This window comes from Notolabrus celidotus, chromosome 1 (assembly GCF_009762535.1).
Source record: "Notolabrus celidotus isolate fNotCel1 chromosome 1, fNotCel1.pri, whole genome shotgun sequence".
In the NCBI taxonomy this organism is placed as follows: Eukaryota; Metazoa; Chordata; class Actinopteri; order Labriformes; family Labridae; genus Notolabrus; species Notolabrus celidotus.
In genome coordinates this window covers 41,097,450-41,111,845 of record NC_048272.1, presented here as the reverse complement: position 1 = coordinate 41,111,845, position 14,396 = coordinate 41,097,450, and the positions used below count along the sequence as shown (strand labels likewise).

Here is a 14,396-nt window from a genome sequence, read left to right as displayed (position 1 = left end):
TAGTGCTATTTGACAATGGAAAGGCAGTCTGTAGTTTGCTGGAGACTATTCTCAGCATGAAAAAGTAAGACATCTTTCTGTGGAGCAAGCAGTGATCTGGCTCTGACTAAAACAGCTTAACTGATGTTGGTAGTGAAGGAATCGGATGCATCAGAGGATGGAACTATTGCTATAACCTCAGATGATAAATAAATGACCCATAGTTGGTTGCTTTGTGCCATGTTTTATATCTACAGCTCTAAAATGCAACAGCTTTACTGTCACACTATGTTGCAAGAAAATGTGTAAGCAAACAAGCTTTGGAGGAATCAATATCAGGAAACTTCCCTCTAAGACAATCAGCCAGTCAGTCTAATATTTGTCTAGCACCAGTTCATAAGAACTGTTATATCAGGACACTTTCCATGAAGACATTTCACAGAAAGAGCAGATCTAGACTGGACTCTTAAATAAAATAATCATTGTGCATCAATCCACTTTATTTATACAGCTTCAAATAGCATTTAGACATGCAGAACACTTTACCAAAACCTTACTGTGTTGAAGTCAGAGCTGTTGGCTCAGGGCAAATGGAACTGTCAACACATTAAACACATACACAGTTCATTTAAATGAGACACACTAGGATTCAACAAGTGTGTACATTTGCTCTTCAAAAACCAGCTCAGCTGTTTGTGCTGTTATCAAGTGCATGTTTGATTTCTTGTATGACAGTACAGTGACCCTTAGACATCAAGAAAACTGGACTCATTAAAAGGTATTCATAAATATTTGATCTCAACGATTGAGTTGGATAATCAGAGCTTTAGAACAAAACAGGCTTTTACATATATTGAATATTTTGGACATTTTCAGGCCGTACATGACCGGGTTTAGGATCGGCTGACATGTAAGAAGGTATAAGGACAAAATTATGGACAGCAGACTTGGTACTCCGCTCATATTCAGCCTGCTCTGAATAATCTCAATGCAAATTCCAAAAGTAAAGTTGAGCAGAGAGGCCAGGTGAGGTGTGCAGGTACTGACAGCTTTCTGTCTGGTCTGTTTGGAACCAGAGAAACAAACTTTAAGAATCCTCATGTAAGTGTAAAAGATCCAAATCAGAGGAGCACATATTCTGATTATGCTAATAACTATACCGTAAATGTTATTTATTGTGGTGTCAGAGCAGGCCAGTTTAACTATGGAGTAGTTATTACAGTAAACATTGTCAATAATGTTCCCACACAGCTGCAGAGTAGAACGCAAGGACACTGTGCAAGCAACAGAAAGACAAGCAGTTAACCATGACACTGCAATAAGCACGGCAACCTTTTTAAATGTCATAAGAGAGATATATTGCAGAGGATAACAGATGGCAAGATATCTGTCATAAGAAATGACGGCTAAAATAAAAAACTCTACATATATATATGAGTACACACAGAAGATCTGCAGGAAACACAAAGGAACAGAAACAGTGTGACTGTCAGAGAGAATCTGAACCAAGAGGAGAGGGAAGAACCCCGTACTACCAAACAGCTCATTGACAAACAGACTGCATGGAAATATATACATAGGTTCATGTAAGCTCCTGTTCTTACAGATAACAACAATGAGCAACAGGTTGGCACACAGAATTAACGTGTAGATAAACATTACAATCATGAAAAACAAGTGTTTTAAAACCCTGGTTTCAGAAAAGCCACCGAGCCTGAAATGAGAAAAATGTGTAAAATTGATCATGATTGATCACGACCCATTACCTCATTAACCATAAGCAGAGGACCTGCAGCAGGACCAGGCTGTATGGAGACGTTACACAGGCTCAGTTATATTGTGAGCTCTCATTTGAAATGTTCGTTCCGATTGCTGGGACTATCTGTGCCTCCCAGTGTTCACCTTCTTTTGGGTTAACTAAAGCAGCAGAACAATGTTAGAGAGTGCAGATGAGTTTACTGCAGAGCTTGGGTCTTGTTGAGTAAATACTTTCTAAGACAGTCACATGACTGGTCCCGGGTCTGGAACAGCTGAGGGATTCAAAGTGATGACAATAACTCTGCAGTCTGTTTGTGAATGAGCTGTTTGGTAGTACAGGGTTGTTTCCATTTCTCCTGGTTCAGATTCTCTCTGACATTCACACTGTTTCTGTTCCTTTTTGTTTCCTACAGATTTTCTGTTCTTACTCATACGTAACTGTTGAATTTACAAACTTAGCAGTAATATCCTATGACAGATATGTTGCTATATGTTATCCTTTACAATATAATGTAAATATGACCTCTTTCAAGGTTACCATGCTCATTGCAGTGGTATGGTTACCTCCTTTTTTAGTGGTGTTTGTTACGACTGTTTTGACTGCCTCTTTACAGCTGTGTGGAAACATCATCAATAAAGTCTACTGTAACAACTACTCCATAATTAAACTGAGTTGCTTTGACACCAGAGTAAATAATGTTTTTGAACTAATTGTTGCTACTTTCACAATCTTTTGTCCCCTATCTGTAATATTTTACACTTCCATGAAGATTCTTCAAGTTTGTTTCTCTGGTTCCAAACAGACCCGACAGAAAGCTGTCATTACCTGCACACCTCACCTGGCCTCTCTGCTCAACTTTTCTTGTGGGGTTTCTTTTCAATTATTGGAGAATAGGTTTGATATGAACACTGTGCCCCACATATTCCAAATGATTTTGTCATTTTACTTTGTTGTATCCCAACCACTCTTCAACCCTTTAATTTATGGCCTTAAGATGTCACAAATTGGCACCATATGTGAACATATATTCTTTAGGAAAGTTTAGAACATCTGGCTGATACATTAAACTAGAACAGAATGACATTATCCACAGCATGAGTTCATTTTGCTGATATTGTATAAAATGATCTTCATACTTTGACTTGTTTGTTTGTATTAAGAAAAATATGGTGCCCTTATACATTTACAGTGAAAACAATATAAAATTATTAATTATTCTCTTAACTTTACAGTTAGGTCATACTCTGCCATACATTCATCATTAAACTCTTGCACTTTTGAACAAGAAATTACACGTCAACATTTTTGTAGCTATTTCAATTTGGTACATTTGAGTATTAATTCTTACTCAAGAAATAATGTCATTAAGTTGTCTGTTGTAACTCTAGTTGTAAACTCAACTTTGAGATTGTCTTTCATTTAGTTTTACCACCTGATGAGTTTTTTTTATTGTGGCCAAATAAATACTACTAAACTGTCTCTTGGTACCTGCAACTGAGAATCCTCATAACAGTTGGACTTCATGCAACACTAAAGCTTACAGAGTTCATTTTCTGAGTTAATTAATACAGAATTGAGTAATTGGTCTTTGAGAATGTACTTGGTCACCCATTTAAAAAGAACAATTATATCAGGTAGAGATAAACCATGTGTGTTCTCATACTATACTCAGCTATCAGGTTGTATTTTTAGGTTTAAAGCATGTTTCAATGCAAACCAACAGACTGAAGGTGTTGCACACAGTGGAGACGCTCAGCTGGTGGCTGTCTCGGCAAGCTCTTTTTTGGGGGGAGCCAAATATGATAACTTTTTATTGGACATCACCCCATCGTTAGATACAAAGCCTACAGACTGGTGGAAAGTCAATGCAGAGAGATGTCCTAGACTGGCAAAGCTGGCACACCAGTATGTATAGACACAAACAACATCAGTGCCATCTGAGCAAGTGTTTTCTGCTGCCAGACTGATTTTGACCCAGTTGTGCTTCCTAACAAGGACATCCCACTTTGTGGACATGTTTATTTCACTCAACAAAAACAAGTTGGCAGAAAACTGGACACTCTTGTTGCAGCAACAAGCAATCACTGATTGATCAATCAATTGTATTCTATTTTCCTAGCTGGAAATGATGGTGGCCGTCGTTTGGTGTCCTTGCAACTGGGTCTGGTCGGGCTCAGCCTGTAAAAAACAATGTGGAGCCGCCACCCTGTGAGGATACCACCTGCAGGGATAGGCATGGTGGTCCACTTTATAGTAGGCCCGGCAGCATTTGTGTTTTTGGACCTGGGCATGCTGATGCCCGGCCCAGTAGACTGAATTTTGGGATCCATCCATCCATCCATCTTCTTCCGCTTATCCGGGTCCGGGTCACGGGGGCAGCAGTCTCAGCAGGGAAGCCCAGACACTCCTCTCCCCGGCCACTTCCACCAGCTCTTCTGGGAGGATACCGAGGCGCTCCCAGGCCAGCTGAGAGACATAGTCTCGCCAGCGTGTCCTGGGCCAATAGAACGACATCATCTGCAAAGAGCAGAGACGGAATCCCAAGGCCACTGAACCGGAAACCCCCCGCCACTTGGCTGGGCCTAGAAATTCTGTCCATAAAAGTTATGAACAGAACCGGTGACAAAGGGCAGCCCTGGCGGAGTCCAACCCCCACCGGGAACGAATTTGACTTACTGCCGGCAATGCGAACCAGACTCTGGCTCCGACAATACAGAGACTGAATGGCCCGTAGCAAAAGGCCATCCACCCCATATTCCTGGAGCACCCTCCAAAGGATACCTCGGGGGGATATGGGAATTTTGGGATATGGAATGTCAACTTGCTATTGGAGAAGGAGCCAGAAATGGTGTTGGAGTACCTGCTAGATGTAGTTGGGCTTGCCTCCACACACTGCACTGTCTCTGGAACCAAACTCCTCTCTCCTTCAGGTCACAAAGGGACATGGGACATCTCCCATGGGACATCCCCCACAGGTGGCCAATGATGGAGATACCTGAAAGGGGATGATTAGGTGGAACTTAAGTTTTAGAGCCTCAGAGTTCCATCTCTGTGCTATGAAGATGACATGGTTCTGTTGGTTTCTTCAGGCTGGGATCTCCAGTAGGCATTGGGGCGGTTTGCAGTTGAGTGCAAAGCGGCTAGGTACCTCCACGTCAGAGGCCATGGTTCTCAGCTAGGAATTGTTGGATTAGGGCACTGGTGGCCTAGCGGTCTAAGCGTCCCACGTATGGAGGCTATAGTCCTTGTCTCAGTGGTCGCCGGTTCGACCATTTACTGCAAGTCTTCCCCCACTCTGTACTCCCCACATTTCCTGTCTCTCTTCAGCTGTCCTATCCAATAAAGGCAAAAAAAAAGCCACAAAATGTATTTTTAATAAAAAGAATAAATTGTTGGATTGTCTTCTCTGGGTGAGGAGGCCAGGTGTAGGAGTTCAAACCTCTTTAGGTCTTACCCCCCCAGCTAGGGTAAAATGGATTATGAGATTGGTGGCGTAGTGTCAGCAGTAATATGGGCATTATACCAGACCATTGAGGTGAAGATGAAGCTGAGCTGAAAGGCAAAGATTTCCAGTTGAAAATATTATTGGACTATGATTGGACTTCCAGTAGGCATTGGGCTTGTTTGCAGCCAAGTATGAAGTATGGACGGTCAGTACCTTACGTCCTAGGCCTTGTTTCTCTGCTGGGAAACAGTGCATCGCTGCCTGTGGATGGGGAGTGAGTCTCAGCCCCCCAGTGAAGGTGTTCAAGTATCTCAGGGTAATGTTTGTAGGATAAAATATATTGCGAGATTGAAAAATGACATGTTTTTGTTTAATTGAACCTGGATTGTTGTTAAATGATATGTACCTGTCTCAGACCCATGGCCAAACTGAAGACTGTACAGAAGTTCTTGCTCTGGTTACCATTTACTTTCAGAATCCTTTAAGGCTTTACATTGTCAGGGCCCTGCATACCTCAATGTTCAACCCCTCATTGTCCTAAAAGACTGTACTGTATAATAACTTGGTGTTTGTAAACCCTATTCCAGTTGCAACTAATACTAGAAAATTAGGTGTGTTTTGCAATAAGCCTGGCTTGCATAGAAAAGGGCCTGTTTAGCTCCAAATAAATGCACAGTGGATCATTTAAATGTATGCAAACAGCACTGGCGTACAGAGACACTATGCACTCAGCAGAGCAGTTTATTGAGCACATTTAGATTTAGACATATGAGACAATTTAGACAATTAGACATATGCAGCTGATGTCCTTTAGTCTCATTTGCACAGATTTAGCAGCTGCAAAAGATGATAAATAAATGACCCATGTTTTACATCTACAGCTCTAAAATGCAACAGCTTTACTCTCACACTATGTTGCACGAAAAATGTGTAAGCAAACAAGCTTTGGAGGAATCAATATCAGGAAACTTCCCTCAAAGACGATCAGCCATTCAGTCTTATTTGTCTAGCACCAGTTAATAACAACTGTTATATCAGGACACTTTCCATGAAGACATGTTACAGAAAGAGCAGATCTAGACTGGACTCTTAAATAAAATAATCATTGTGCATCAATCCACTTTATTTATACAGCTTCAAATAGCATTTAGACATGCAGAACACTTTACCAAAACCTTACTGTGTTGAAGTCAGAGCTGTTGGCTCAGGGCAAATGGAACTGTCAACACATTAAACACATACACAGTTCATCTAAATGAGACACACTAGGATTCAACAAGTGTTTACATTTGCTCTTCAAAAACCAGCTCAGCTGTTTGTGCTGTTATCAAGTGCATGTTTGATTTCTTGTATGACAGTACAGTGACCCTTAGACATCAAGAAAACTGGACTCATTAAAAGGTATTCATAAATATTTGATCTCAACGATTGAGTTGGATAATCAGAGCTTTAGAACAAAACAGGCTTTTACATATATTGAATATTTTGGACATTTTCAGGCCGTACATGACCGGGTTTAGGATCGGCTGACATGTAAGAAGGTATAAGGACAAAATTATGGACAGCAGACTTGGTACTCCGCTCATATTCAGCCTGCTCTGAGTAACCTCAATGCAAATTCCAAAAGTAAAGTTGAGCAGAGAGGCCAGGTGAGGTGTGCAGGTACTGACAGCTTTCTGTCTGGTCTGTTTGGAACCAGAGAAACACACTTTAAGAATCCTCATGTAAGTATAAAAGATCCAAATTAGAGGAACAAAAACTGTCAATGCAGTAATAAAGAGCCCGTAAATGTTATTTATTGTGGTGTCAGAGCAGGCCAGTTTAACTATGGAGTAGTTATTACAATAAACATTGTCAATAATGTTCCCACACAGCTGCAGAGTAGAACTCAAGGACACTGTGCAAGCAACAGAAAGACAAGCAGTTAACCATGCCACTGCAATAAGCACGGCAACCTTTTTAAATGTCATAAGAGAGATATATTGCAGAGGATAACAGATGGCAAGATATCTGTCATAAGAAATGGCAGCTAAAATTAAAAGCTCTACATTTACATATAAGTACACACAGAAGATCTGCAGGAAACACAAAGGAACAGAAACAGTGTGACTGTCAGAGAGAATCTGAATCAAGAGGAGAGGGAAGAACCCTGTACTACCAAACAGCTCATTGACAAACAGACTGCATGGAAATATATACATAGGTTCATGTAAGCTCCTGTTCTTACAGATAACAACAATGAGCAACAGGTTGGCACACAGAATTAACATGTAGATAAACATTACAATCAGGAAAAACAAGTATTTTAAAACCCTGGTTTCAGAAAAGCCACCGAGCCTGAAATGAGAAAATTGTGTAAAATTGATCATGATTGATCACGACCCATTACCTCATTAACCATAAGTAGAGGACCTGCAGCAGGACCAGGCTGTATGGAGACGTTACACAGGCTCAGTTATATTGTGAGCTCTCATTTGAAATGTTCGTTCCGATTGCTGGGACCGTCTGTGCCTCCCAGTGTTCACCTTCTTTTGGGTTAACTAAAGCAGCAGAACAATGTTAGAGAGTGCAGATGAGTTTACTGCAGAGCTTGTGTCTTGTTGAATAAATACCTTCTGAGACAGTCACATGACTGGCCACAGGTCTGGAACAGCTGAGGGATTCAAAGTGATGACAATAACTCAGAAAACTGAAGATTGACCCCAGGACCTTTGTGGAAAAATACTTTTAGGGCCAGAAATGAGTCAGGGATTAGATATCCATCCATCAACCTTTGACCCCTTATTACATTCAGGGTCGCAGGGGGGCGCAGAGAGAACCCACGTATGCACGTACCCAGGGAGAACATCAGGATTAGATATCAGTGATAATGGGGGAGATTTTTCCAGATTGATCTGAGTTCTGCATTATCTGAACGTACCAGTTGATACACGTTATGACAGAGAAAGAGGTTGGAGTAGGAGCTGAAGACCTGCAGACTGGGGCCCCCACAAGGTGTTCCCCAGCTCACCCTCAATGCATCTTTAGGGTGACCAGGTCCAAAGGATTGCCTTCTTTGCCACTTGATCCATCTCACCACTAGGTGGTGATCAATTAACAGCTCTGGGGCCTGTTGCATGAAAGTAGGATTAAGATATCCGGGATAAATGACTGAGCCGATTTCACCCAATCCAAAACAAGAGCGTCCAGGCTCAGTCGGTTGCACAAAGACCAAGCCAGGATGAGCAGACACGGATTCATCAAGCCAGGGGAAACCAATCCTGGCTAAGTGCGCGTACACGGCTTCATTAAATAGACCCCAGATATCGATCGCAGATTCACTGATTCACCATGGCAACGCGTGCGGCATACTTTTCACCGTCACAAGCGGAGATCGTCATGGAAGCATATGAAGAGGTGAAAGATCAAATCAGAAAGAAAGGCAACACAGCATCAATAATTAAACAGCGCCAAAAAGCTTGGGAAACCATTGCAGATCGCCTGAATGCGTAAGTAGTGCACATGTACACACACACACTTACACTCTTGATAATCACTAAATTAAAATTGTTGTGGAATCGATGCAGATGTGTTTGAAATTGTGTAAATATAACTTCATCAGACTGTATAACTCTGATTTAATTTCCCCTTGGGAGAAATAAAGTTTCTCCTATCTTATCCTGCAAGTGTGTGTGTGTATATATATGTATATACTTACTTACAGGACAAGATAGAAACTTTCTTTATATATATATATATGTGTGTGTGTGTGTGTGTGTGTGTGTGTGTGTGTGTGTGTGTGTGTGTGTGTGTGTGTGTGTGTGTGGCTTAAACATGACTGGGCCAAAAAGAACTTGGCAGCAAGTAAAAGTCAAATACAAGAACATCTTGCAGAATGGTAAGTGCCCCCCTGACTAATACTTACACAAGTGTACATTGTACCCAGAAGGTGCCTGCTCACACAAATGATGTACTGTTTTAGCCGTCAAAAAGAGAGGCCAAATACAAAGAACGGGTGGTGGGTCACCTCCCACCGCCCTCACCCCAGCCGAAGACATGGCCTTATCACAAAATAAAGGCAGGCCAGTTTTGGAGGGGATCCTTGGGGGGACAGAAACAAATGCATGTCACTCCCAAGAGGCTAACCGCTTCATACAAGGTACCTTCTTCCATCTTTACATGTGATGTAAGCACATTCATATCTAATCCATTTGGACTATCTGACTTTGGTTTGCCTTGCAGTTTCTGGCAGCACTATCTCCTTGCTGGAGCCACCAATGCCAGATGAAGATGATGATGATGATGATGATGATGATGATGATCCAGTGAGTACACTGTAGGCCTGCCGTGTTCCCTGATGACGACAGTGGTCGGCTGGTCAGGGACCAATATGTGTTGAATTACTTTAGTTAACATGCTTTAAATTTCAGTTATATATGGCCTGCAGTGGCAGAGACATATATATATTCAAATTTGAATTAATTTGACCTCTTATAATTGCACTGTATATTGTGTATACAAGCTTGTAGGGAGGCTACTGCATGTATTAATTTGTCTGTTCATTTGTTGTGTATGGATTTGGCCTGCATTTATTTCAGTGTGCAGACATTATATACAGACTGATTGTGTATGCATTATTTTGTTGTATGCTTTTGATTCCATGCTTTCTATCTTGTAGAGTCACTGTGTGGCTTCAGTTTTGAAAGGAGCTGATGGTTTACCTGCTTTTATTATCCTTATTCAATAAAGGAAGATCATGTCACTCTCTGTGTATTTATATGGGATGTGTATTTTATATATCGCGTGTGGGGAAACTAAATTATCTAATTGCAATTTGCAACATCTAAAATCATCATTTATCTACAATGATTAAAAATCAATGATCGCAAATGTTTAAATAATGACTGTGGGTCTAGTTGAATGTGATAACAATGTGTAGTGGACAGCAGAATAACTATTAGTTTCCATTTGTGGTGACTGCTGACTGAGATAAGGGATGAGATTAAATAGATCCTGGAACTTAGCCTGGTCTGGAGCAGGCTAGCTCCAAAGACTAAATCTCCATGGTAACTAATGTCATAAAATATCCTGCTTCCTCCTATCCTACTTTCATGCAACCGGATCACGGATAAGTTGAGCCAGGATAAGCAACATATCCCGGCTTAATCCCTTATCCTAGTTTCATGCAACAGGCCCCCTGCTCCTGGACACTCAGATGCAGATTTGTTGTCATAGAAACCGAGTCCTCATCACCGATGTTTTAAGTAAGATGAATCTAAACATTGATTAACCAAAACACTGCCCCCTACCTCCTCCTTGATCAGTTGTATACCTTTGTGTTCCCTTTGTTGGAGCTATTTGTTTATTTTTAGTATTTAGTTGTTTATTTAGTTTGGAATTAATAAGTAGTATTAGTTGTTAGATTTATCTAAACTTTTCTTTTTAGAACTCATTTAAGTTAGATTTTGGGGTTATATTTTTAGTTAGTCATTGTTTAGTATATTTAGATTTTTGTATATTTAGTATTTCTTTTGTTTGTTTTGGTGTCTTTGGTAATTAGGAACTGTGGGCACCGGAGGTTATTTAGGTAGGTAGGTGGCAGAAGGCTGACATGCACCTGGGTGGGCCTCTGGTTTTTTACCAGCACAATAGAGGCAGCAGGAGCTGTGATTTTCTTTGTTCCTTTTTGTTTGCTATCTTGTCATAAGGAATAAACCATTGAAAAACGCTGAACTTTTGCATGGACATTAGACTTCTTTTGCCTGCGTACATCACATCCCCACGGTGCATCAGTGACCCTTTGATTAAGTTTAGTTAAAGTTTGAGTTTGATACTTTAATTATTCTTGGAGTTTTTTTATGACAAATGGTCACTACACCCTTCTTTCCCTAATGTTAAATGAACTCTCCATAAAGGGCTTCTTTTGAACATCAATAATAAAAACAGCAGGAGAGGTCCCTTGGATATTAACTTCAGTAAGTTGTTGTGGGTGTCCACTTTCCTGAAAGCTTTAAAAGAACCAGACACAAAAATGTTTGTCATGAAGGAGGGTCTTGTGTTATATGTCATCGTGTCATTCACTTTGCAGTTTCTCACCTTCAGATCACTTTGATAACGAGTGAAGATGGTAAGTTTGAAATGTGTTGAATAAAATGACCTCTCTGTGGTGTCTTTTCTGAAAGTACATGGAACATGTGAGTTGATGCTTGAGCTGATATTAAGCTGAAACCTGGACACTGGACACTTTTTGCACCAAATGTAAAATTTGCATTTGGTTAAATTCTTCCTGTACACAGTTTTTCAGTGTTGAGAACTGAAACAATGATTGTAATTAACTCTACTAAGGTTTCATTTTTCACACTTGCAGCTTACTCAGACACTGGGCTGTTAAAGTATATATATTTTATCATTATGATGTGCATCTATGTTTTGATTATTTGTGCAAATCTTTTGCTTGTTGTGGTAATCTGTATGAACGGAAGCTTACATGAACCTATGTACATATTCCTCTGCAGTCTGTTTGTGAATGAGCTGTTTGGTAGTACAGGGTTGTTTCCATTTCTCCTGGTTCAGATTCTCTCTGACATTCACACTGTTTCTGTTCCTTTTTGTTTCCTACAGATTTTCTGTTCTTACTCATACGTAACTGTTGAATTTACAAACTTAGCAGTAATATCCTATGACAGATATGTTGCTATATGTTATCCTTTACAATATAATGTAAATATGACCTCTTTCAAGGTTACCATGCTCATTGCAGTGGTATGGTTACCTCCTTTTTTAGTGGTGTTTGTTACGACTGTTTTGACTGCCTCTTTACAGCTGTGTGGAAACATCATAAATAAAGTCTACTGTAACAACTACTCCATAATTAAACTGAGTTGCTTTGACACCAAAACCAACAATTATTATGAACTAACTGCTGCTACTTCAATAATTTGTGTTTCACTGTCCGTGACATTTTACACTTACATGAAGATTCTTCAAGTCTGTTATTCTGGTTCCAAACAGACCCGACAGAAAGCTGTCAGTACCTGCACACCTCACCTGGCCTCTCTGCTCAACTATTATTTGGGGGCTTTTTTTCTATTATTAGAAAACAGATTTAATATGAACAGTGTACCGTACATGTTGCAAATATTACTATCATTGTATTTTCTTATTTGCCAACCACTCCTCAACCCTTTAATTTATGGCCTCAACATGTCAAAAGTACGCGTCAAATGTAAAAATATTTTCTTCCGTTCTTTTGGAAAGATTAAAACATCCAGCTGATCTAGTTGATCCATGGCACTGAGTCTTGAATAGAAAGGTAAACCATCCTCAGTATGAATCTATTTCACTGACATAATGTGTGGAAATGTAAGAAATGTCTGTGTGTGATAAAATATGTTGCATAAAATAATTTGTATTTGACTGACTTTGGTCAAATATTTCTATTTTTACAATGATTTTACAGTTCTGCATTCTTTTCACTAGCAAGGACCACGCCACACAAGGACATAAGTTTGGACATTTAATGAATTAGTTGTGCGTAGTGTGCCCAGCAGAAGGAGACTCAGGGTGGGGGTTCCGTCTCAGCGTTACCCTGCCGGAGCTGATCTTGACCCGGGTTGTACCTGGAAGTAGACATGCCATAGAAGGAGCGAGCACAAGTTGAGTAGGAGAGGACAAGGAAATAGGTTAAGTGCAGTAGAGTAAGGTGAGGGAGGGTGGGTTGAAGAATCAAGTTATGTTAACACCTTAACTTCATTTGTTGGTCAACACTTTGGAACTTCTTTAGTTTTGTAAACTGATTTTCAGTTTGTATACAATAAATATTGTCATGAAGTTATATTACTAGTCTAAGACTACTTTGAGATTCTCTTTCATTGACTTCTACCACTTAATGGGTTTATTTATTTGTGGATTAATAAATATTACCTAACTGTTTATCAGTACATGAAATCGCTAGTCCCATCACCATTTGAACTTTTTAATAAACTGTATACAAATATCAGCATCTCTTGTATCAGTCCTGTGGTCTGGATTTTATTCTGGATGGTGCTGTGGTTTGTGAAAATGCTGCACTCAGAATTTCTCACTTTGCTCTGAGTTATGACTCAAAGCTGGTGTCTGCAGTAAGGGAGTGGCCTGATCCAAATGACATCTCACAACTGCGCCGCCTTCTGGATCTGGCCTCTTATTACTCCTAATTTATCAAAGACTTTGCTACCATTGCCAGCCCCTGGCACCCACTGACTTAGAGAGGCCAAGTGTACCAGTGGACCTAATACTGTGCAGCCTCCTTTGGGCAGTTAACACTAGGACCGCCAACATTCCAGTGCCCCCCTATAGCGCCACCACCGGTCTGTCAGACTGTTGTGAGAATTTGCATCCTCTGTGACTAGAAGCACATAAAGAATGCATTTTTTTATGTAGTTACAATACATTATGAAAGAATAAACAATGTATCATGGATACAAAAAAAAGAACAGAACATGATTGGCTACCTTCTCAATGTGTTATGCTGATATAGAATGATGTGTTTATTTATTTCCTCATTTTAGTGCATATTTACTGCTGAACCTCACCTCTTCTGTTGAAATGGAAAATTGATATAAACTCTATTATGTTATTTCTTGTCTCTATAATATCTATATTACTGAAATATTGCATAAGAAAACTTTGCATAATAGAATGATACACGAAGTGACGGAAAGACAGGTCCTTTTTATTTGCGCAGACTGCTCTCCTCTCTCGCTCACACTCACAGTCAGGCAGACAGATACACACACACAGACAAATACACACACACATAAAACATAAGCACCACAATGAAATACTAGAACTGCCATTATACGGAAATAACGTGAGAACATACCAAATAAGTGAACAAACAAATGTCAACACTAAAGATCAGCACCGCGGAGAGCGCCGCTTCACCTATAGCACACATTTGGGGCAAAAGCTCTCCACCTGTAAGGTGCACTTCCCACACACAGGTCGGTGGCAGCCCTTGCAGGTGAGTGTGTTTTTTTGCTTACAGCTGCTGTTGAGCTGCATTACGTTGAGTTCCTTGCTGGCTGTTGTGGCTTCACTGGCACGGACTACTGGTGTTCGCGGTGCACGCCTTGATGAAGACATGCACGTTTATTGCAGCCATGTCAGGGACGTTGTAGAACGGCCACAGGCCATCTCCGTGGAATCTTACACAGTATAGTGCCTACCATTTGATCCAGCACGTCAACCCCG

At 40.4% G+C, this 14,396-nt stretch overlaps 3 protein-coding genes across 3 annotated transcripts; 1 reads left to right on the top strand and 2 right to left on the bottom strand.

The window, feature by feature from the left end:
* Nucleotides 1-654: 654 nt before the first annotated feature.
* Nucleotides 655-1,790, bottom strand: LOC117821836 (olfactory receptor 11A1-like). The gene has a single exon (XM_034696358.1). The coding sequence runs from the start codon at nt 1,723-1,725 to the stop codon at nt 778-780; it is 948 nt and encodes a 315-aa protein (XP_034552249.1). The 5' UTR covers nt 1,726-1,790; the 3' UTR covers nt 655-777.
* A 4,515-nt stretch (nt 1,791-6,305) lies between these two features.
* LOC117822346 (olfactory receptor 11A1-like) lies at nt 6,306-7,552 on the bottom strand. The gene has a single exon (XM_034697034.1). It carries the CDS (start codon nt 7,550-7,552, stop codon nt 6,605-6,607), a length of 948 nt encoding a protein of 315 aa, XP_034552925.1. The 3' UTR covers nt 6,306-6,604.
* A 3,931-nt stretch (nt 7,553-11,483) lies between these two features.
* On the top strand, nt 11,484-12,510 carry LOC117821795 (olfactory receptor 142-like). The gene has a single exon (XM_034696302.1). It carries the CDS (start codon nt 11,484-11,486, stop codon nt 12,435-12,437), a length of 954 nt encoding a protein of 317 aa, XP_034552193.1. The 3' UTR covers nt 12,438-12,510.
* Nucleotides 12,511-14,396: the final 1,886 nt, after the last annotated feature.

Excerpts from the sequence above, each read along its gene's own strand:
- LOC117821836 (XM_034696358.1), bottom strand. The coding sequence starts at position 1,725 with ATGATCAATTTTACACATTTTTCTCATTTCAGGCTCGGTGGCTTTTCT.
- LOC117822346 (XM_034697034.1), bottom strand. The coding sequence starts at position 7,552 with ATGATCAATTTTACACAATTTTCTCATTTCAGGCTCGGTGGCTTTTCT.
- LOC117821795 (XM_034696302.1), top strand. The coding sequence starts at position 11,484 with ATGATTGTAATTAACTCTACTAAGGTTTCATTTTTCACACTTGCAGCT.